This window comes from Dama dama, chromosome 18 (genome assembly GCF_033118175.1).
Source record: "Dama dama isolate Ldn47 chromosome 18, ASM3311817v1, whole genome shotgun sequence".
Taxonomy (NCBI): Eukaryota; Metazoa; Chordata; class Mammalia; order Artiodactyla; family Cervidae; genus Dama; species Dama dama.
Window position 1 is genome coordinate 31,827,431 of NC_083698.1, and position 22,366 is coordinate 31,849,796.

The following is a 22,366-nucleotide window of genomic DNA, read 5'->3' on the forward strand; positions in this document are numbered from 1 at the left end:
TCTGTATAGTCAAGGCTGTGGTTTTCCAGTAGACATGTATGGATGTGAGAGTTGGACCATAAAGAAGACTGAGCGCTGAAGAATTGATGCTTTCAAACTGTGGTGCTGGAGAAGACTCTTGAGAGTCCTGTGGATAGCATGGAAATCAAACCTGTCAGTCCTAAAGGAAATCAACCCTGAATATTCCTTGGAAGGACTAAGACTGAAGCTGAAGCTCCAATATTGTGGCCAACTGAAGCCAAGAGCCAACTCATTGGAAAAGTTGGTGCTGGGAAAGATTGAAGGCAGTAGAGAGAATGGGATGACAGAGGATGAGATAGATGGTTGGATGGCATCACCTATTCAATGGACATGAATTTGAGCAAACTCTGGGAGATAATGGAGGACAGAGAAGTCTGGCATGCTGCAGATCATGGGGTCATGAAGAGCCAGACACAACTAAGCAACTGAACAACAACTGTGGAAAACAGTATGAAAGTTCTTTAAAAAACTAAAACTATAAATACCATATGATCCAGCTATTCCACTCCTGGGTATATATCCAAAGAAAATAAAAACACTAGCTTGGAAAGGTACACATACCCTAATGTTTTATAGCAGTATTATTTACAATAGCCAAGATATGGTAAGTAACCTAAATATCTATCAGCGAATGAATGGGTAAAGGAAATGTGGTATATATTGTGGTGTGTGTACATATATGTATATATATACACACACACATACATACCTACATATATATAACAAAATGGAATAATATTCAGCCATAAAAAAGAATTAAATCTTGCCATTTGCAACAGTGTTGGTGAACCTGGAGAGTATTATGTTTAGTGAAATAAGTCAGAGAAAGTCAAATAATGTATGTCTCACTTAAATGAGGAATTTAAAAATAAAACTAGTGATAGTAACAAAAAAAGACAGATTGTAGAGAACAAACTAGTGGTTACAAGTGGAAAAAGTGAAGTGGGGAGGGGCAAGATGGGGTAGAGGGATTAAAAGGTACAAGCTACCATGTATAAAGTAAATAAGCTATAAGGATATATTGTACAACACAGGGAAATATAGCCAAAGTTTAATAATAACCTTAAATGGAGTATAATCTATAAAAATATTCAATTACTGTGTTGGATACCTGAAACTAATACAATATTGTAAATTGACTGAGTTTGAGTTTGAGGAAGAGGAGAGTGAAAAAGCTGGCTTAAAACTCAACATTCAAATGAATTCTTTTTAATGGCTGAGAGTGGGATGTTCTGAGAGAATAACATTGAAACAAGTATACTATCAAGGGTGAAACAGATCACCAGCCCAGGTTGGATGCATGAGACAAGTGCTCAGCGCTGGTGCACTCGGAAGACCCAGAGGGATGGGATGGAGAGGGAGGTGGGAGGGGGGATCGGGATGGGGAACACATGTAAATCCATGGCTGATTCATGTCAATGTATGGCAAAAACCACTACAATATTGTAAAGTAATTAGCCTCCAACTAATAAAAATAAATGGAAAAAACAAACAAAAAACCCCAAAAAACTCAATATTCAAAAAATGAAGATCATGGCATCCAGTCCCATCACTTCTTGGCAAATAGATGGGGAAACAGTGACAGACTTTATTTTCTTGGGCTCCAAAATCACTGCAAATGGTGACTGCAGCCATGAAATTAAAAGATGCTTGCTCCTTGGAAGAAAAGCTATGACCAACCTAGACAGCATATTAAAAAGCAGAGACATTACTTTGATAACAAAGGTCCCTCTAGTCAAAGCTATGGTTTTTCCAGTAGTCATGTATGGATGTGAGAATTGGACTATAAAGAAAGCTGAGTACTGAAGAATTGATTCTATTGAACTGTGGTGTTGGAGAAGACTGTTGAGAGTCCCTTGGACTGCAAGGAGATCAAAGCAGTCAATCCTAAAGGAAATCAGTCTTAAATATTCATTGGAAGGACTGATGTTGAAGCTGAAACTCCCAATACTTTGGCCACCTGATGTGAAGAACTGACTTATTGGAAGAGACCCTGATACTGGGAAAGACTGAAGGCAGGAGGAGAAGGGGACAACAGAGGATGAGATGGTTGGATGGCATTACTGACTTGTAGGACATGAGTTTGAGCAAACTCCAGGAGTTGGTGATGAACAGGGAAGCCTGTATACTGCAGTCCATGGGGTTTCAAGGAGTTGGACATGACTGAGAGACTGAACTGAACCGAAATTGACTATGCATCAATAAAAAAAATTTATGAAAAGTAACCAACATGCATATGTATCCTAAAATACTGAATATCAAGATTGAAGCTAGAATCTACCATGTATCAGTTTCCCTATGTTTTTCTTCATTCATAAATTAATTTATCCTACTTGGGAAAAAATGAAAAAATTCTAATAGAAAATTGTTAAAAGTATGCACTTCAAACACTAATGAATAACCTTAAGATATGGTGTAAAAATATCATGGAACAGTCATCAAGTTTTGTGATCAAGTTTGAAATAAAGATGATAAAACTTGACAAATTTTATTTTCACTTCAGAAAATACAGACTCTATAGATAAAAGAGACTAGGGAGTGTCAGTAAATTTAGTTTGTCCAGATCTTCAACAGATGCTGACTTTTGGTAGTTAATCCAAGGTGGAAGTTTTAGAGAGAGAGGTATTTGCAGGAGACCAGTAAAATTTTGTAGATCTAGACTTCTAGGTCAAAATATCTTGTGTTTAAACCCCATCATAAGTGATTGATACTCTTCAACCTTAAGGCAGATGGAGTTAGAGCAACATGCAATGAATTTTATGGACCCTACATAAGGAGAGTTTCTGGCCTATGACAAGACATCTTTGGCAGAAACAAGATGAACTTCCTGAGATTCCAAAGCTGAAAAGAGACAGCAGGAGGTCAGAGAGCATTGTCCCAACAGAGGATGCCAGTCTGTATACCCTGAGACCAAGGAACCCCAAGCAAACTACAGATGCCCCACATGAAAGAAGTTGAACAACAATAGTGCCCTGATACCAAGTGATAAATGTTCTTGGCACATTAGAGAGTGGCCTTTCTCACCGATCTCCTGAGACTAACTCCAGAAGGGTTGGAAAGGTACTGACAGCACAGATGAATTTGTTTTATCTTTGGATTTTGAATAAAGTTTAGGGAAAACTGTTTACAGTGATTTATCAACTATCCAAATATTAATAATAGATTTTTTTAGGTGATAAGAGTTCATAAAAACACAAGGTTCTTCTCCATGGATTCATAATATGAACCAACTAGATCCTGTTTTAGGTAAGATGATTCATTCAGAAGAGGACACTAGTAACTGATTTATGAAATATATTCCATTTTAGAATCTAAGACATAACTTTCTAAAAAAAGATTTGTCTGAATTCTTTTCCTAGAGCCACCCTGATTGATAAAGCAATCCCAGAGGCAAACGTGGGCAATTAGAAAGCCTGTTACTCATTTCTCAGTAAACCAAATCAAGGTTTACCTGGTTGCCCTTTGAATGTGTGGTGGCTTCTCTACCTGTACTTCACAGCACGTCGGGCCATCCTGTAGAAGTCTGACTTCCTGCACCCCAGCTATCCATGACTTGTTTCTTTAAACGTGTGCCCGTTGCTTTCTATGTTGATCATGCAGAGCAAAAGTTATGTAGAAGCACAATTAGTGACACCTGGAAAAAGCTGGTTGGGAAGTAAAGATGATGGTGACCCAGGTCATCAAAGGGAAAAGTATTTCACAAAGATAAAATATTTATATTACTACATTTTTTTTCTTGTATCTTTTTCCTGTTTTCATGTATGTATGTAAGCATGATTGAAATTACTATTGCTTCATATATTCTTGTTTTTTTCCCAGAGAAGGCCTGATTCAAACTGTTAAATTAGGTTCATAACATAGAATCAAATTTTGATGCTCCACATTTCAAATGATTCATTGAGTTAAAAGAATTTAAGAATCGATTCTAAACTAAACTGCTTTTAACCTAAGACTTTCTTTTAAAAAGTGAAGTCTGCAAAGGGAATGCACTGAATCATTGTAGTATTTTGACACTTAATGCTAGCTTTATAAATTATATCAATGTCTTGATTTTTTTCGCTATTTTTTTGACTCTACCAGTTCTTTAGAAAGTGAAGTGCATTGTTAATAGTCTTTTATATTTTGCAGTTCTTTAAACTTTGTCAAATGCTTCTCTCATTTTATCCTTTATAACCACCCTGTGAATGCAGTATGGCAGACATTCTGCTTTTGACAAATTATAGGAATGACATGGTGGGGAGGGAGGTTGAATCACTTATGGAAAAACACAAAATCATTTGAAAATCCTAGTTAGGACTGTAACCCAAGTCTTCTCTCTTGCTTTTTGCAACTTTGATTAATTTTCTCCTTGTCTTTTGTTGAGTTCTTTTTTGAAAACTTTAGTAGACTTACTCTTTCATTTTCCCAATAGAAACATTTTTTTCCTCCTTTTAAAGTTTTTCTGTGTTGGAAAGATAAAGTTGGAAATAATTCTGAGAGAAAATATTTGAACAGGAAAGCTTCTTGGTAATTTTTGCTAACTGATCAGAAAGCTGTAATTATTTTGAAAGTTGTAAATCATTATTATGCATATAATAATTGTATTCTTCAAGAATTTATCTAATTGATTACCCAGTTTTTTTTTTTTTCCAAAAGAACAATTTTAAGTTGCTTTCACTGATCTGGAAGGTAGAGGGTAGGAATAACTTTTTAGGTGGCATGGTTTTTGTCTATTGTATTACTATTTTTTAAAAAATCTCTCTGTATTTCTTATTCTGAATGCATTTACTATTCCCTTTTTACAAAAAGAGAAATTAAAGCAAGTTAGAGAGTTAAGTCATGTTTCCAAAGAGTCACTGTTCACCATTGTTCATAGCTGTGAAAACACTGGGCCTCTGAAGCATGTCATACAGAACATTGTTTTTTTTACATCTTACCCATGTTCACTTAGTCTACAGTACACAGACACTTATAAAAATACATGTAAAATGACATATAAAAAGACAGACATATAAAAATGAATCAGTTATCAGGCATGCAAATTTGTTTCAGTGTTCATATTAGGGTACCTTAGAATGTATTTTCTGAAGGTCCAGATGGTAAAGATTCTGCCTGCAATGTGGGAGACCCAGTTTGATTCCTGGGTCAGGAAGATCCCCTGGAGAAGGGAATGGCAACCTACTCTAGTATTCTTGCCTGGAGAATTCCATGGACTGAGAAGCCTGGCTGGCTACAGTCCATGGGGTCACAAAAGAGTGGGCACGACTGAATAACTAATACTTTCACTTTTTCAGAATATATTTAGTTAACTAATAGTATGAAATTTTACCTTTCTGATAGACTGAAGTTTTGGATAGTGAACCATCAGAAAGGCATTTGAAATGAAAACTTAAAAAGGGGTATTTTTTGGATTCTCTGCATTATTGTGTGTCTGTCATTTTGCTATTAGTTGTTTCAGGGCACCTGCACTTTGCACAAGCTAAGATCTGAAGGAGGTTTTCAGGGCAATGCCTTATACTTACACAGCTTAACTTAAGGGAAGTGCAGTACACAGGTTGAGGGAACTATATTCCCCTGGCTTTAATGAATTCATGAACAAAACAGTCATTCCTATTAGAATATTCCTGAATAGTTTCTTGCATCAGTCAGTAAGAATTCTGTATCCAGTAAAAGCAGGTTAATTTTTGCTATGCCATGGGTATCTGTCCCTAAAATGAAAGAGATGAGTTGACATAAAAGGCATACCGACCAGAAAATAGGATTTCAAAGTCTGCATGCAGGTCCTGCCTGATGATTGGTTCAGTGCAATCCCTCATCTGGGTCCAAGCCTCATTCATCATCACTGAGTGCCTCTTGTCAAAGGAAGTCATCCTCAGACTAAGGAAACCCAGGATTGCAGAATCATTTACATATATCATGGAGCTGTGTGTTGACTGATGGTGTCTTTTTTTTTTACATCAGACAATTTTGTTTGTATGTCTTTCCCCTACCCTCTGCAGACCATAGACCTGTGTGTCTTTCTGTTCCCTAAAGCACCTCACCTCTGTGCAATTACCTTAAACAGAAATCGCAAACCTCCTTCACCACCTAGTGCCCGTATGCCCAGTACTCAGTCACTGCCTTGTTCTTGAAGCTCCCATGACAATGACCTGCTTGCACTTTGCCTCCAATTCACCTACCATTCCATTCCTATGGCAGGAATTCCCTTGCATCCATCTCTTTTATTCTAACTCCTATCTAGGATATTCTAGACATGGCTCAGGCATCACTTTCAGCAATAAACTTCTTGGGAGTTTTTTTTTTTTTTTTGGTCATCATCTATGCCTGTTTCTCCTTTAAGTTAAAAAGAAAAAAGCCCAACTTTATAGAGATATAATTCACACACCATTACAATTCACTCGTTGAAAACATACACTTCAGTGGTTATTGTATAGTCTGATGTGTGCAACCATCAGCCTAGCCAATTCTAGGACCTCTTCATCATTTCGTAAAGAAATCCCATACCCTTTAGCTATTATCTCCTTAAACCTAGTAAGTGGTTCCTAACTCTAAGCAATCACTAACCCATTTTCAAATGTTTTATAGAGCTTCCTATTATGGACTTAAATCTGGATAACATCATAAAAAATGTGGAATTTTTATTTGCTTCAGTCACTATACATAATATTTTTGAAGTTCATTCAAGTAGGGGCATGCATCAGTACTGCATTCCTTTTTAAAGTTGAGTAATAATTCATTGTATGGGTATACCATGTTTTATTCATCCATTCATCTGCTGATGGTTGTTTGGATTGTTGCCACCTTTTGGATATTATGAATAAAGCTATTAGGAACATTCATGTACAAGTTTTTGTGTGGCGATAGCATTTTTATTTCTTTGGGTATTTCCCTAAGAGTAGAATTGCTGAATCATGTGACAATTCTGTTTAATTGTGTGAGAAACTGCCAGATTCTCCCAAAGTTGCACCATTTTGTACTCCCATCAGCAGAGTGTAAAGATTTCAATTGCCCAACAACCTCACAACTTCTTATTATCTTTTTGATTCTAGCCATCCTGGTTGGTGCAGAGTGGTATCTAGTTGTGGTGTTGTCTCCTTTAGATTTTTTTCCCCATGTGTTTCCTCTGCATCTACTTATTGCTTCCCAGTATGCAATATGTGCTCAAATGTTGATTGGACTCAATTGAATGTGTTACAAAAGCTGTTGGTTTTGTTGTTTTCCATGATTTATTTCAGCAAGTGTCCAGCAGGCACCTGTGATGGATGTACATTCTATTTCCTGTGGGAGAGTGTGGAAGCTTGCCCTCTGTGCACTGAACATGACTTCCATGAGATTGAGGGTGCCTGTAAGAGAGGATTTCAGGTAAGGGGCAAACTGTCTAAGCAGAACTGTGTCACTGAAGATATAACTGTTTAGTCCAGTATCACTTAACATCATAGACATTTAGATTCAGTAGTGTGGCTAAAGCTTATAGTTAACTTAATGAGACATTAGTATATATCTAAAATCAAGTTTGATACCTATACTTCTGTATGCTGAGGTAGCTGAAGATGTGTACTGGAATTGGGAAAATAAATTATACAAGGGAATTGTAGACTATGGGTATTTACCGTGATCATAAAGAAATGATACAATGAATCCAAGATATGGCTTATAGAATGCAGTTATAGGGATAATTAAGATGAGGATGATAAAACTGACTCTCCAAAGAATCATATATAAGGAGTAAATCTTACATGCACTCACACACACATGTCAATCAAGTTCCTACTTTATATTTTCTCTGCATTCACTTACTTGTTTTTTAAAAGTAAAGTTAGGATTCTATTTTGTTTTCTTTATACATTTAATATATTTCACTTGTCATTAATTTTTTAAATAGCTTTTATTTATAGAGAAATATTCTATTATGTATGCAATTTGGAATTTGATAATTCCGCCATTGAACATTTAAGAAAAAAATTGAAAACCATCTTTTTGTAAATAACTCTATAGTGAATATCTTTGTTAGACATTTGATTCTTTCCTTAGAGTTTATTGCTAGAAAGATATGGCCATTATTAAGGTTTTTGATACTTATTATACTATTAATAAATTGCTTTGGTCACATCAATTTGCTCTTATACTAATATGATGTTTGAGAGCACCCACTTCACCATACCAGCTTTGACTAGTACTATATAAAAGCACACTTTTCCTCTTTCAAAATAACTTACTTACTACTTCACCCTCTCTAAATTCCATTGAAATTACACTAAAGAAGCACAGATGAGGGGATTCATGTGGTGGGGACCCTATTGGAAAATGGACATCAGAGGATCAGAGATTCCAGTGGGACTGGAGGGCATGGCAACCCATTCCAGTATTCTTGCCTGGAGAATCCCCACAGACAGAGGAGCCTGGCGGCCTGTAGTCCGTGGGGTGGCAAGAGTAGGATGATACTAAGTGACTCAGCAAAGAATACAGCACACCAGGTAGATGGGATAGAACTGACTTTCAGGTCAGCATGGAGCATGCTAGGGTACTCAACTGTGTAAGGTGATCAGAGAGGGGGGAGCTGTTCTATCCAGGAAACTCTTAAAGAGCTTATAGCTGTCAGGTTGGAGCGTCCAAGTGAGAGAAGAAATCTGAATGCCCCCTTCCCAATCCCATACACTCAGCACATTTGGAAGCAGTAGTTTCCACCTCTAAGGAAAAAAGGAAAAAAAACAACATTGAGAACTATTCTCTAAACTGGTATTTTCCATTCTTGAATGACAGTGAACTTGTAGTAAGAAATACATGATACATCAAGCCTAGGAAATAGACACAAACTCAGAAACATAGAGCTATGCCTAAAAACAAAATTGTTTTATGAAACAATACTTATTTTAATATTTTATGCTAATAGAGCATAGGCATAACAGCACAAAATATGTTTCATTAATACTTTAATACAAAATGGAGACATCTCCAAATAGATAACACTAAACCAAAAATTAGGAAATACTTAATTCAGTAAGTGTGCTTACTTGTTGATAGCTCACACTGGCGCAGAGCAACAGAGCCAACACTGCTCAAATATCTTAGGCATGGCTGAGCCAGTTTCTTTTTAACCTTTGTAAGTAGGTCAAAGATGAAAATTTCAACTTCACAAAAAATGGTTTCTTTTTAATCCTCATAATGATACATTTTTATGCTTCACAGTGGAAATTAATCTTTATCTTTTCTCTAGAATTACAATAAACTTTCTACCTTATAATTATTTTTTTTAAGAGTAAATGAAAAATGAAAGATGTGTTCCCTCTTTGGCCACCAAGTTTAATTCAGGAGTTTTGAGAAGCTAAATGACCTTTTATCCAAACATTCTTCAATATTTAATATTTCTCTTCTGGAAGGTAGTGATTATAAGTTTGAGACAATGGGGAGGCAACTATTTCTCTGATTTTATCTCATTCAAACTATCTTCATTAAAAAAACCTCTGTTCAACATCTTATAAGAATGATTGAAACAGATAGTTGTGAGGTGATGCTTTTTAAATATTTGGTTTTGTTTTAAGAATAATACCTTTTAGAACACTTGTTGTGTTTGATATGTTGAGGTGTGTAACTCCCCCTATAGTTCCAAATTTATTTTGAGAAATATTAAAATCAGTTAAATATGCCTTTCTATTATGTTTAGATGTCAAATTTGAAAATATTTGCCAAATGAGAGGGAGTTTCAAGTAGAAAAAAATGAAATGTCCTTCTTCAGGGTATTCATTACAGTAGCAGACAAATGGGTTTGATGCAGTAAGTGGGTATGTTTACTGCCAATCTCTGATTATATTTTGAAAAGTCTGTTCTTTGGTGAGTTTTCAATATACATGACAACGTTCCCTGCATCTTCAATATACATGACAACGTTCCCTGCATCTTTCATTATGTCAGTGAACAAGGATGGATTTCTTTGGATGCCAAAGCATTTTGCTATTAAAAAAAAAAAAGTAAAAATATTGAGATGGGTATCTTTTAATTTTTAAATAATTCTACTGTGTTTCTATTATATTGTCTGCTCCATTCTTTATAGTTTTTCACTTGATATTGACTGAGAATATGTTTTTCTAATTTTATAAAGATGTATAGTCCAGACGCACATGAAGTTAAATTTACACACTAAAGTTCCTCCACAAACAGCTGATATAAACTAAAAGAGCTGCATGACTTGTGATAAAGTGCTCTTATCAAATTGAATCTCAAAAATCCATACCAGGTTCTAAGTACGTATTACGCATTACTTCTAAATGTTATATAGTGGTAGAGATTTGATGAGATAGTGTGTTATTACTGGTAGGTAAGTTTTAAAATTTATCTCACCCCGTTCACAAAATATCCTTACATGCTGCAAGAATAAATTTTTCAGCTGCTCTATCAGCCATTTTCTTGTTTGCCAAGGACATGACTTAATTTAGAGATGTGAAAGTGAAAGTAAAACTCACTCAGTCGTGTCTGACTCTTTGTAACCCCATGGACTATATAGTCCCTGGAATTCTCCAGGCCAGAATACTGGAGTGGGTAGCCTTTCCCTTCTCCAGGGGATCTTCCCAACCCAGGGATCGAACCCAGGTCTCCTGCAGCAGGCAGATTCTTTACCAGCTGAGCCACAAGGGAAGCCGCTAATGTAGAGATAAAGCTTTGTAATTAATAGAATGACTAAGAAATTTATAGAATGATCAAGTTACAGAATGACTAGAAATTCTGTCAGTAGCTTGACTTTATTTTTCATTAACAGTGTGAGGAGCTTATTGAGAAGTTAAAATCTCTGGGTTTACAAGTATGTGTCTTTTAAATTCTGAAGTTTTAATGGCTCGTTTATAAGACCATCATTGGACATTAGCGCTTGCCATTTGTGTTGGGTGTAGCTTATGTGATACAACCATATACACTCTTTCACAGCCTTTTTTTTTCCTCTTGTTGGAACACCCTTCAGTTGAAATCAGTGTTTGCTGACTGGAGTTAACATTTATCTCTTTATTGTCATTATTTACATGTAGAGAGGGAGCAGTTCAACCTTGTTCATGACTCCTCATTCCTCACTTTTCTTATAAAAATTATATGAGCCATTTTAAAAATAATTTATTTACACTAAATTTAATGAAGTGTTACACTAAAATTTTTTTCAATTACTAACATTCTTTCTAAAAGTTCTCAACCAAAACTTTGTTGAAACTTTTCCTCAAAGTAGATAGGATTCTCCTACACATCATTTACTTCAAGACTAACTGTGAAAGTGTGTGAGTGTGTGAAATTAAACATTATGGTGTTATGCTTCTGTTAGCGTGTAGATAAAGTGACCATCATTCACCAGAAAATTTCAGGAGGTACACTGAGTAAAAAATGTAATGCCTCATGTCATTTAATGTCACTGGACATAATCATCATGCAAATTGCTACTGGTCATTGTATATGTTGAAATATATAAGGAACCATGCCTGGATTCTCATTTTTGTCTCTGATCTCTTATTTGATCTGTTTATTTAAGAAATTGCTGGTTGAGACCCATTTACTAGTTGATTGCAGGGAGCAGTTTGAAAACATTGCTCTAGCAAAATCGTCATGTACTTTGGGAGGAAGAGAGTAAGTCCCTCAGCTGGGTAGCAATAACCCAGAATAACTTGCTCCTTATTTTGGCCTGGGGAAGGGGGTGCAGTCTGCATGCCTACCCCACACCAGTCACCAAAGTCTGCCAGTCATGCTTTGCCTGTATGTCTGGCTCCAGGATCTGTTCTGCTATTCAGGGGAGAGGCTTTTTGGGGAAATGGACCTATGTGATGAGTGGGCAAAACCCGTCCCAGTTAGTTATATTAAAAAACCCAAGCTTTCATTTAAAAACATGATTAAGTCAGGGCTAATCACGTATTTGAAGAAAATAGCTCAAATGATAGATCCATAGGGAGTCATTTTTGTTCAACCTCCTTATAATGAAGCAAACCTTCTGATCTGACAATTCATGGTCTTGTTGCATTTTCATTCATCATTTCCTTATTCTCTCTCTTCTATATCTCTTTCCTCTCTTCGTGGAGCTTCAGCTTAGATGAAAGCTGAATAATCCTCTCTGCCTACTGTCAATAAGCGGTTAGCAAGATCTAATTTCTATGTCCTCTTTGTGTTTTGAAAGGAAACTTTATATGTGTGGAATGAGCCTAAGTGGTGCATTAAAGGAATTTCTTTGCCTGAGAAAAAGTTGTCAACCTGTGAAACAGTTGACTTTTGGCTAAAAGTGGGAGCAGGCGTGGGAGCTTTTACAGCCGTTTTGCTGGTGGCTCTAACTTGCTACTTCTGGAAAAAGAATCAGAAGTAAGTAACCTCCAAATAAGACTGAGGAATCTCTTTTGTTGTGAAAATTTAGGCTTAATCACCATACTCAACAATTTCTCCCAGAGCCACAAGAAATTTCTCCTAGTTGAAAGAGTTATGGGAAAGGTTTTTAAGAAGGCAAATGGAATGGTTGTTATTCTGATAACAAAGACCAGAGAACATTAGAGATAATTGCATTGGACTCACTGTTTTTATAAGATAGAGAAGAACAGAGGCTCCAGGCTACTCAGGTAGATGAGAGCAGAGCTCAGAGCGAAAGGCAAATTTTCTCTGTGTGTCTATTTTATTTTCATGACATCATGCTGCCTTCTTGCCCCATCATTCTTTTTTCAGTTTCTTGTGGGCAAATATTTGCAAAGAAACAGACTAAGCATGTAGGCAAGTATCACCTTTATTTACTTCAGGACTTCAAGAATCTGAAGTTGAGTATTGAGTCTAACTACCAATTATATATTGATACATTATATGATTAGGCTTTTTAAAAATGATTTGCCTGTCAGTGGGGCTGTGAAAGTTCTTTTTTGTATTATCTAAGGACAGTTATAATCTGAGGTGGGAAATAGAAAGCAATGAGTGAAAGAAATAGTAAAGACCAAATCACTTGCGTATATTTAATGTTCTCATCTTATGAACTAAACTTTGAAAAATGGCATATTAAATTAGTTCCCAAATATTTGTAAATGATGAAAATTTATTCATACCTCTAATTTTCTCTGTTTTTCAAAAGTTTGTCATAATTGGCCACTTTAAGTGATGTAAAATAAGTGTAATAGAATTAACTATATTGTACTGACTCTCTAAATTCTGGAAAAGATTGGTATATAGATGGTAGATTAATGAGAACCTATAGTGTTATGGTGATGGGTGAAGGAAGTCTGTTGGTGAAGCAACTATACTCCAAGACAGTTAGCTGGTGTATGACCACCCCAAATAAGTATTAATTTATATTAAACAGCCTCTTTATCTATTTATATATTTACCACTACTTAGACTGGAGTACAAATATTCCAAATTAGTAATGACTACGAACTCAAAAGAGTGTGAACTCCCAGCTGCAGACAGCTGTGCTATCATGGAAGGAGAAGATAATGAAGAGGAAGTTGTATATTCCAATAAACAGTCCTTACTGGGAAAACTCAAATCCTTGGCAACAAAGGTAACAGCAGAGTCTTAACCTGGTAATACTGTGTGTTTATGAGTAAGAGGCCATATTAACCTAACAGTAACATTCTTGCAAACTCTGTCATTCAACATATCTGTATCTCTGTGGGTATTTATCTGGTAGAAATACTTTTGGAAATACAGATAGATGTAAATACAAGAATAATCACTGCAGTATTGTTTTGTTGGTTAACCAAGTAGAAGCAACTTTTAACACCATCAGGAAGTAGTTAAATTTCCATATATCAAAGTAGTGGGATGCTGTGCAGTCCTGCAGCTGTTTAAAGAGGAGATGTCTGTCTGTCTGATATGTCAGTAGGTCTAGGGTCAGTGAAGCGAGAGCAACACATAGACTATCATATTTGTATTAAATGTACACTTATATTAGTATTTGAACAGGAAACTACTAATGGTAGCTGCATTTTGAGAGTTTTAAACTAATGGGCGTCTTTTGTCTTTGAAGTAATACAGTTTTGTAATATTTGAATTTGTACAAAGTTAATGTATTAATAGTATTACAAAAACAAAAATTTTAGGTAAATAAATGATCCAATGTTTATTTATATATCTTGTTTTAGAACAAGATTGTTTCATTTAGAGAAAATAAAAGTTATATAAAATATTGAGATATTACCTTATCAGATGGTATCATATTCATCAGCTTTGGAATGGTTACTATATCCAAACAGATAACATGAAGCCTTACATATTATTTGTAAACACATTTTATTGACATTCTTCACCATTGACTTAAAAGATAAAACATGCCACTTTACTTTTGCAAGTTTGAAAATAGAATGAAACATGAAAGAAACTGCATTTCAAAGGATTTTCAGCAGGCAGGGCATATGGCAAAGATTACATTTATTGCGAGTGTTTTAGTAATCATTTCCTAATTTAGGTACATAAATATATCATAGGGGATCATTTAAAAATAAATGAATAAGCCCTATTCTCCTTATATTAATGTCTATTTGATTTTGCTTATTATGCTAGATTATGGAGGGTACTATTGCTAAGGGACAGTGAATGTACAGTGATTGTCAAGAGCTGAGAATTTACCCTACTTATAAGCTAACAAGTGAGCCTGATATGATGTCATGGATACTTTAGAAGACATAGAATTTCTGATCAGAGACAAAGGACAGTTTAAATGGTCATAACAGAAGCACTAGCCAAAACCTCAGCATTTATCCCAGTTTCAAATCCTCACTTCCTACAGATGACTCTTGGAACCTATAATGAACTTGGGAACCTAAATCTTTTAGAATGGGCAGCAAGCATCTCTGCCTTTGTTCCAAAGAAAGATATTATTGTTATTGTGCTGGACAGCTAGCATCCCCATTCATTGCTCCAGAGGGAAACACTTGTTTTCAAGACTGTATGTGAGCTTGCCCTTTTCTCTGGAAGGATATAACATCTTCAAAGGTCGCTTTCCATATAAAGACCTTTGAAAATGTAATCTAGAACAAAGGGAAACCATAAGATATGCAGAAATGCCAAAGAATCATGGAGAGCTGTCTCCCAACAAAATCCAAACCTCCTTAGCAGTTTGCATCTGCTAATCCCAAATTCCTAATCTTGCCTTCTCCTCCTGCCCCTCATCCTTGGCAACCGCAAGTTTGTTCTCTATGTCTGAGCCTGTTTCTGTTTCGTAGATAAGTTCATTTGTGTCATATTTTAGATTCTGCATATCGGTGATAATCATATGGTGTCTTTTTCTTTATGACTGACTTCATTTAGTAATTAGCCTCTAGTTCCATCCATGTTGCTGCAAATGGCATGATTTCATACATTTTTTTTTTAAATTTAATAGCTACCCATAGAGTGAGTGTGAATAAGTCAGTTTTCCCTCCAGGAATCTACTCTGATTATCCAAGAGTAGTCTGATTTTGAAAAGATCCTTGCAGTTGTCTAAGAGCTACGTGATCTATGGAGGATGTTTTCATAAACAGTTAAATTATTACCACTTAGGACCACTCCTAGGGTACAAGCTATGCTGTTTCTAGGAGAGAAGTTAATGTCTGGTTCTTATAAAAGGTATAGTCCTGTAGGTACACTTGGTGCCTGTGGAAAGAAAGTATTTATTTATGATTGTTAGGGACACCAAGTGGGATCTCTTTAGCTAGGCAGCACTGGTTGATAGTGACTGCGACCTTCTTGCTGTCTTATAAACCTTAGTGTTTCTGATTCACCTCTGACAGCTGTGTCTCTTCTTTGTCTTTGGAGAGACTGCCTGAGGGCTGTTAGTCCAGCTTTTTCTGTTTGCCCATGCCACAGACTGAGTGGTATTTGTCCACTCCATGAAATGATTGAGTGATGGGAATGGACATGTCAATTGTTGTTATTTTGGGGCAAAAGTTGGCACCATACCAGCTATTTCTGATACTTTTCATTAAGTTTAAGGGGGAATGGCAAGCAAATTGTGGTGAGAGCATCTGGTGGGTTTGGTAGACAGTAGACTGTTAAATCTAAGGCACTTGTGACAATTTGAGAGTGGAACATTTTCCTTCATAGGGAGGTGACAGGGTAACTTTGAAAAGCAAAAACCGTTGCATCTCTCAGGGTGTAAGGTAACTCCTTCCCAGGTACCTCGTTATCAGACTGCACTGTTGATCCTCCACTGCCACAGATCAGTTTGTCCCATTTCAGTAGCTGAAGTTCCACCTTATTTCTACTCATCTACTGGAGTTCTGTGCCTGTGAACATTCAAATCCAGGAAGGTCAGGGCTTTTAAAAACACTTAGGGAGAGCTAATGTGTTTTCTACCTTTGTTCACGTGGGCTACAGTAGAAGTTTTTTTTTTTTAATTGGAGTGTAGCAGCTTTACAGTGTTGTGTTAGTTTCTGCTGAGCTAACAAAGTGAGTCAGTTACACGTATACATATATCCTCTCTTTTTTGAATTTCCTTGCCATTTAGGTTACCATGGAGCATTGAGTAGAGTTCCCTGTGCTGTATAGTTTGTTGTCATTAGTTATCTACTTTATACATAATAGTGTTTATATATGCCAATCCCAGTCTCCCAGTTCATGCTTCCCCCTCTTCCCCGCCATGGTGCTCATGTTTGTTCTCTACATCTATGCCTGCATTTCTGCTTTGCATGTAGGTTCATCTGTACCATTTTTCTAGATTCCATATTTATAGATTAATATACAATATTATTTTTTCTGACTTACCTCACTCATGGATGACAGTCTGTAGTTCCATCCATGTCTCTGTGAATGGCACATTTTTGTTCCTTTTTACGGCTGAATAATAACCTATTGTATATACACACCACGTCTTTATTGATTCCTCTGTTGATGGACATTTAGTTTGCTTCCCTGTCCTGGTTATTGTTTACAGTGCGCAGTGAACATTGAGGTGCATGTATCTTTTGGAGTTATGGTTTTCTCCAGGTATACACCCAGGAATGGGATTGCTGGGTCATATGCTCTGTTTTTAAATTTTTAAGGAACCACGGTACTCTTCTCCACAGTGGCTGTATCAGTTTACATTTCCACCAACAGTGCAAGAGGGCTCCCTTTTCTCCACACCCTCTTTAGCCGTTATTGTTCATAGATTTTTTTGATGATGGCCATTCTGACCACTGTGAGGTAATACCACCTCATTGTGGTTTTGATTTGTGTTTCTCTAATAATTAGTGAGGTTGAACATCTTCTCATGTGCTTCCTGGCCATCTGTAAGGCCATTTCTTCTTTGGAGAAATGTCCGTTTAGGTCTGCCACCCATTTTTTGATTGGGTATTTTTTTTTTTTTTTTTTTATATTGAGCTACAGGTGCTTTTTGTATATTTTGGAGATTAATCCCTTGTCAGTTACTTCCTTTGCAGATAATTTCTTCCATTCTGAGAGCTGCCTTTGTCTTGTTTATGGTTTCTTTTGCTGTGGAAAAGATTTTAAGTTTGATTAGGTTCCATTTGTTTATTTCTATTTTCATTCCTTTAGGAGGTGTGTCATAAAAGATCCTGCTGCGATTTATGCCAAAGAGTGTTCTGGCTATATTTTTTCTAAGAGTTGTATAGTGTCTGGCCTTACATTTAGGTCTTTAAGCCATTTTTAGTTTATTTTTGTGTATGATTTTAGGAAGTGTTCTAATTTCATTTTTTTACATGAAGCTGTCCAGTTTTCCCAGAACCGCTTATTGAAGAAGACTGTATTTTCTCCATCGTGTATTCTTGCCTCCCTTGTCATAGATTAGATCACCACAGGTGTTCGGGTTTATCTCTAGGATTTATATCCTGTTCCATTGATCTATGTTTCTGTTTGGTGCCAGTACTATCATGTCTTGGTTACTGTAGCTTTACCGTATAATTTGAAGTCAGGGAGGTTGATTTCTCCAGCTCTGTTTTTCTTTCTCAGGATTGCTTTGGCTATTCATGATCTTTTTATTTCCTTACAAATTATAAATTTTTTTGTTCTATTTCTAAGAAAAATGCCATTGATAATTTGACAGGGATTTCATTGAATCTGTAGATTGCTTTGGGTATCATAATACTGATTCTTCCAATCTAAGAACATGGTATAATCTCTCCAGCTGTTTGTGTTGTCTTTGATTTCTTTCATCAGTATATTATAGTTGTCTGAGTACAGGTCTTTTTCCCTCCTTAGGTAGGTTTATTCCTAGGTGTTTTATTCTTTTTGTTATATGGCAGAAATATTGAGTAGGGTCTCTTGGAGCACAGCAGAAGAGAAAAGTATGCAGGTAGGTGGGTAGTGACAAGCTAAGGAGAAACTTCTGGGAGAAGTTGAATTTTCTTTGGATTCTTGAATTTAGAGCTTAAAAAGATCATTTTGTATGCATCTTTATTTAATGCGTGAGTAAATTGAAACCTAGAGAGGTTCACTTTGTCCAAGAGAGGGTGAGTTAGGAATTAGAAACTGCATCTTCTGAGTTCCAATTCAGAATTTTTTCTTTCTACATACTAGTGTTTCAGTACTTTTTCACAATCTTTGATTGACAGCCAATGACATGTGAGGCCTTGGGTCATTTTATGGGAATTAAAAAGTGATAGAATTCCTGCCATCAGGAGATTCACTTAATTAGTGATGTTAACCACACACACATACAACATATGTGTATATATATCCCACCATATCAGTTATAGGAGCAAAATCCCCTGTGAATAGAGAGGGCATGGTGATGAAAGCCCTGTGAAGCAAACATGACTGTATAGGGGTTTCCAGTGTTTTACTTGAAACATTACCTTGAGGATAACAGACAGGTCTCTGCCTCCCCTTCCGGAGGAACAGGCTGAATCAAATCTTTTCAAACAAGGCCACAAAAACCTCAGCATTCCCTTCCAGTTCATGGGTGATGTCTAATGCTCTCTCCTGTAATACATGGTAAGATCCTTGAGGGCAGGCATTTTGTATTCCATAAAGTCTAGTCCATGTTCCTGTAACATATGGATGTTTAACAAATATTTGGATTATCAGTGGTTATTCCTACAAAATTAAGCCTGGGATTTGTGAGACCTGAGGTAGATTCTGCTAGAACCAGTGGGTCAGGGTGCTGCAGGCTGCAGGCTGCTCTCCCAGGGTCTGTCGCCTGGGCAGAGGCAGGGAAATGGGATGTGCTGGTCCACACTGTGACTTTTTTTTTTCCTGTAATCCTGACCATGTAGCCCTAAAGTTGATCTGAAGTCTTGGACTTCTCTGCTCAAATGGGAGAAGACACAAAAGCAACCTGATTCTTCTTGACAGATAGTCAGAATCTTTTTCCTGTTATTTTCTCTTTTCACTTCTCTGTTTTATACACATATCCATGTGCACCCAGGACTGATTGGCTTCATATTTCTTTTACTTTTAAAATAATCCTAATTCTTTTCATCTTTATTCTCCTCAACAGCATAGTCCCTCCACTCCATTCTAGCAGCCTTTGGAAAGCTTTGGGAGAAAGCTTTGGGAGAAAGCTTTGGGAAAACATTGGGAGAAATTTCGCTACTTCCTTTTCTCCCCATTAAAGAAGAATAATTTATCTTAATAGATTACATTTTGAATGCATTGTAAAACAAATTCCATCAATGATATACTTGCATTAAAATTTTGATTTATTATCTGAGATGACTTGTTTTTAATATCTTTAGTAAACATGATCCCCAAAGATTTTCCTAAAACTTATCAGTGACCCAAATGATCTTATGTTTTAATTGTGTTCTCTTTATTTCTGCTCTCCTTTTTCTTATTATTTACCCTATGTTATCTTGAGAATATTTAGTTTACTATCTACAGTTTACATGGATAAGTCATCTATTTCAGCACTCAGATCAGATGTCCTTCTTAAGGGTCTCAGTGAATTTCTTCATAAATATCACAGCTGTATCTTTTGGTATCTATTACAGTCATGTGTTTGCTTCTATTTTGGATTGTGTGTCTTTGGGGTAGGCATGCTATCTGTTTTACATGTACTACCCTCCCCTTTAAATGTAAAATCCCAATTATGAGTGGCTAGTGCATTCATTGACCTGATTTCAGAACTTATTTCTGGGTAGGTAAGATCCTAAAATCTCACTGTAATTTTAATGAGTTGATTTTTGTCTTTATATTTTCCCCCCATAGGAAAAAGAAGACCATTTTGAATCTGTTCAACTGAAATCCTCAAGATCTCCAAATATATGAAAAGACAGTGCTGTAGCTGTCAGATTAATGAACAAAGAAACCCATTCTCTAGTTTTACAGAAACCGTAGTTTAGAGCCTGTCCTCGTATCTGGCACATTGGCGATGCTACAGAGGAGGGCCATGCCACTGAGAAGGGAAGGAGGTTGAAATGTTAGATTGCCTTATCACATGGTCAAGTGTCTTGCCAAAAATAAGAAAGCAAATGGTTTGAGTCTCAACTGAAGATGAAGCTCAACTCAGGAAGAGATTTGTCTGTATATACACATAACTCAAAACCAAGGTTAAGCCCACCAGTGCACTGCTGATGCATGCCATATAATTAATGGGTAATTTCTCCTCTTTATAAATTCTATATAAAAAGTGTGTTTGGAGGGCTAATGTGAGCATATGCATTGTGATCCCATGTATGTCTTTTTTTTTTGTTTATATTTTGGGGGAGATTTGAAAAATTTTTTAAGGTACAGTTATTTTTCCCATTATTTATTTTCCTGACCAACCTTTAAACATGTTTTCTATTAAAAATGATGAACAAAGAAAGACAATAGATTTTTCATTTTTTCATAGGGTGTCATTCTTGATTTCAGGAGCCTAAGTAAGCAGTAATTCTTAATGAAGAGTCAGCATGTGCTTGGGTTATCTAAACTTACATTCGCCTTTGAAATTCCATCTTTGTTGGAACTGGTAAGAAGGGCTTTTTAAGAAATGGGATTCTTAAAAAAAAAATAAAAAGGTAAAGAGAAACTTAGATTTTCCCCTAATAAAAACAAGCTGACACTATCACAAAAGTCAAATGACTTGAAACAATTTATGTAATACTTGAAGTATAATTTAGAATGAATAAGAAAGCTTTTTCTTAAGCAAATCACTTGCAAAATCATGAGAAAAAAGTGGGATGGTTTGTGTATAAGTACAGGTAACTGTACAGAGGTACGGGGTAATTTATGGCCTCCAGAAAATGGCAGTGGGTACATTTGCCCTATGTCAAGCATCAAAGGTTATATGCTAGACTGTAAGGATTATTACTTCCATGGAGGGTTTCTTTTAAGTTACTTAGAAATTCAATTTTAGAAAATTGCATATATCTGTATTCAAAATAAGAATGTTGTTGTACCATAAGCAGCTATGAAATAAGTATTGTTCTTATTCAAAAATGATCCAGATAATTGTGGTATTTTCTCTGATGGACAGGTTATACTGATATTAGCAGGAATTGAATATTTGTCAAAAGAAGTTTGAACGAAGCTGGGTATGACCAATTTTGTGTAAAACTTGTTTTAAAGCTCGGAAAGAGGGGAGTTTCCTTACCATTTATAATCTAAGATGATCTTGTTTGTTTTCAATAAACAGGGATATTTATAGGTTTCAATCCAGAGTTTTAAAAAGATTGGTAATTGGCCTGTGAGGTAGGGCATAGGGACAAGTTTATTAAATGTTTTGCCCCCAGTCTGTCAATGAGGTACGCCTTGTAATTTTTGATTCAGCAGGTCATCCTTAGTTTTGTGGCCAATGAAGGAAAAATAAATAATTGAATTTATTTCGCTGGTGGGTAAAACAGTGGACCATTCTGTTATTGTTGAATGAATGTTTGTCTTGTGTAAGTCACTACTGTTGGATTCATGAGTATAGGTGAGGTGGGCTTTGTTTTGTTGTTTTTTGTGGAATTTGCAGAGGACATTGCTTTACATAAACCCTTTCTACATTTAATTTCTTACATTTTATTATAATTAGGAAATTATTTTGGCATTGCGCATTTTTATCCTGCCATCACTGCTGGTGAGCCATTCCCCATTTTGATCAAAAATTAAGCAAAAGAATAAAAATACACTTGAAATGCACCCTTTCAGAGGAGCCCTGGCAAAGTTGTACAGATTGGACAGAGTCAAGAAGTTTCCACACGTCCACCTGCCACCTCTGTCTTCATCTTTGCTGTGTTCAGCATGTATGTTCCAAGCCATAGAGATAATTGGGATTTGCTCACAGATAGCGTCTTTCTTCTCTTGTCACTGGACTAAAATCTCTGACATGTCAAAAATGCCTTAAATTTTAATGAACTCTCAGAAAATATAGTTGGTATTGAAAATTTTATTTATTTTATTTCTTATTTTAGATATTAAATAGATTTTGGCAGCTCAGTCCCATCTTTGGAAAGAGCTGACGTTTTCATTTGGATCCCAGTGGATTGTCATTTTATTTCAACCACTGAAGAAGTATGACAGAAGGAATATTATGAGGAAGATATTCAGATGA

At 36.1% G+C, this 22,366-nt stretch overlaps 1 protein-coding gene across 1 annotated transcript in view; it reads left to right on the top strand.

Moving 5' to 3' along the window:
• ELAPOR2 (endosome-lysosome associated apoptosis and autophagy regulator family member 2) overlaps nucleotides 1-20,639 on the top strand; it is a 220,722-nt gene extending 200,083 nt beyond the window's left edge. The window contains exons 19-22 of the mRNA XM_061166329.1: nucleotides 7,236-7,362; nucleotides 12,137-12,315; nucleotides 13,327-13,492; nucleotides 20,059-20,639. Of these exons, the coding sequence (XP_061022312.1) occupies nucleotides 7,236-7,362; nucleotides 12,137-12,315; nucleotides 13,327-13,492; nucleotides 20,059-20,118 (532 nt within the window). The 3' untranslated portion in view covers nucleotides 20,119-20,639. The remainder of the gene's footprint in view (nucleotides 1-7,235; nucleotides 7,363-12,136; nucleotides 12,316-13,326; nucleotides 13,493-20,058) is intronic.
• The last annotated feature ends 1,727 nt before the right edge of the window (nucleotides 20,640-22,366 follow it).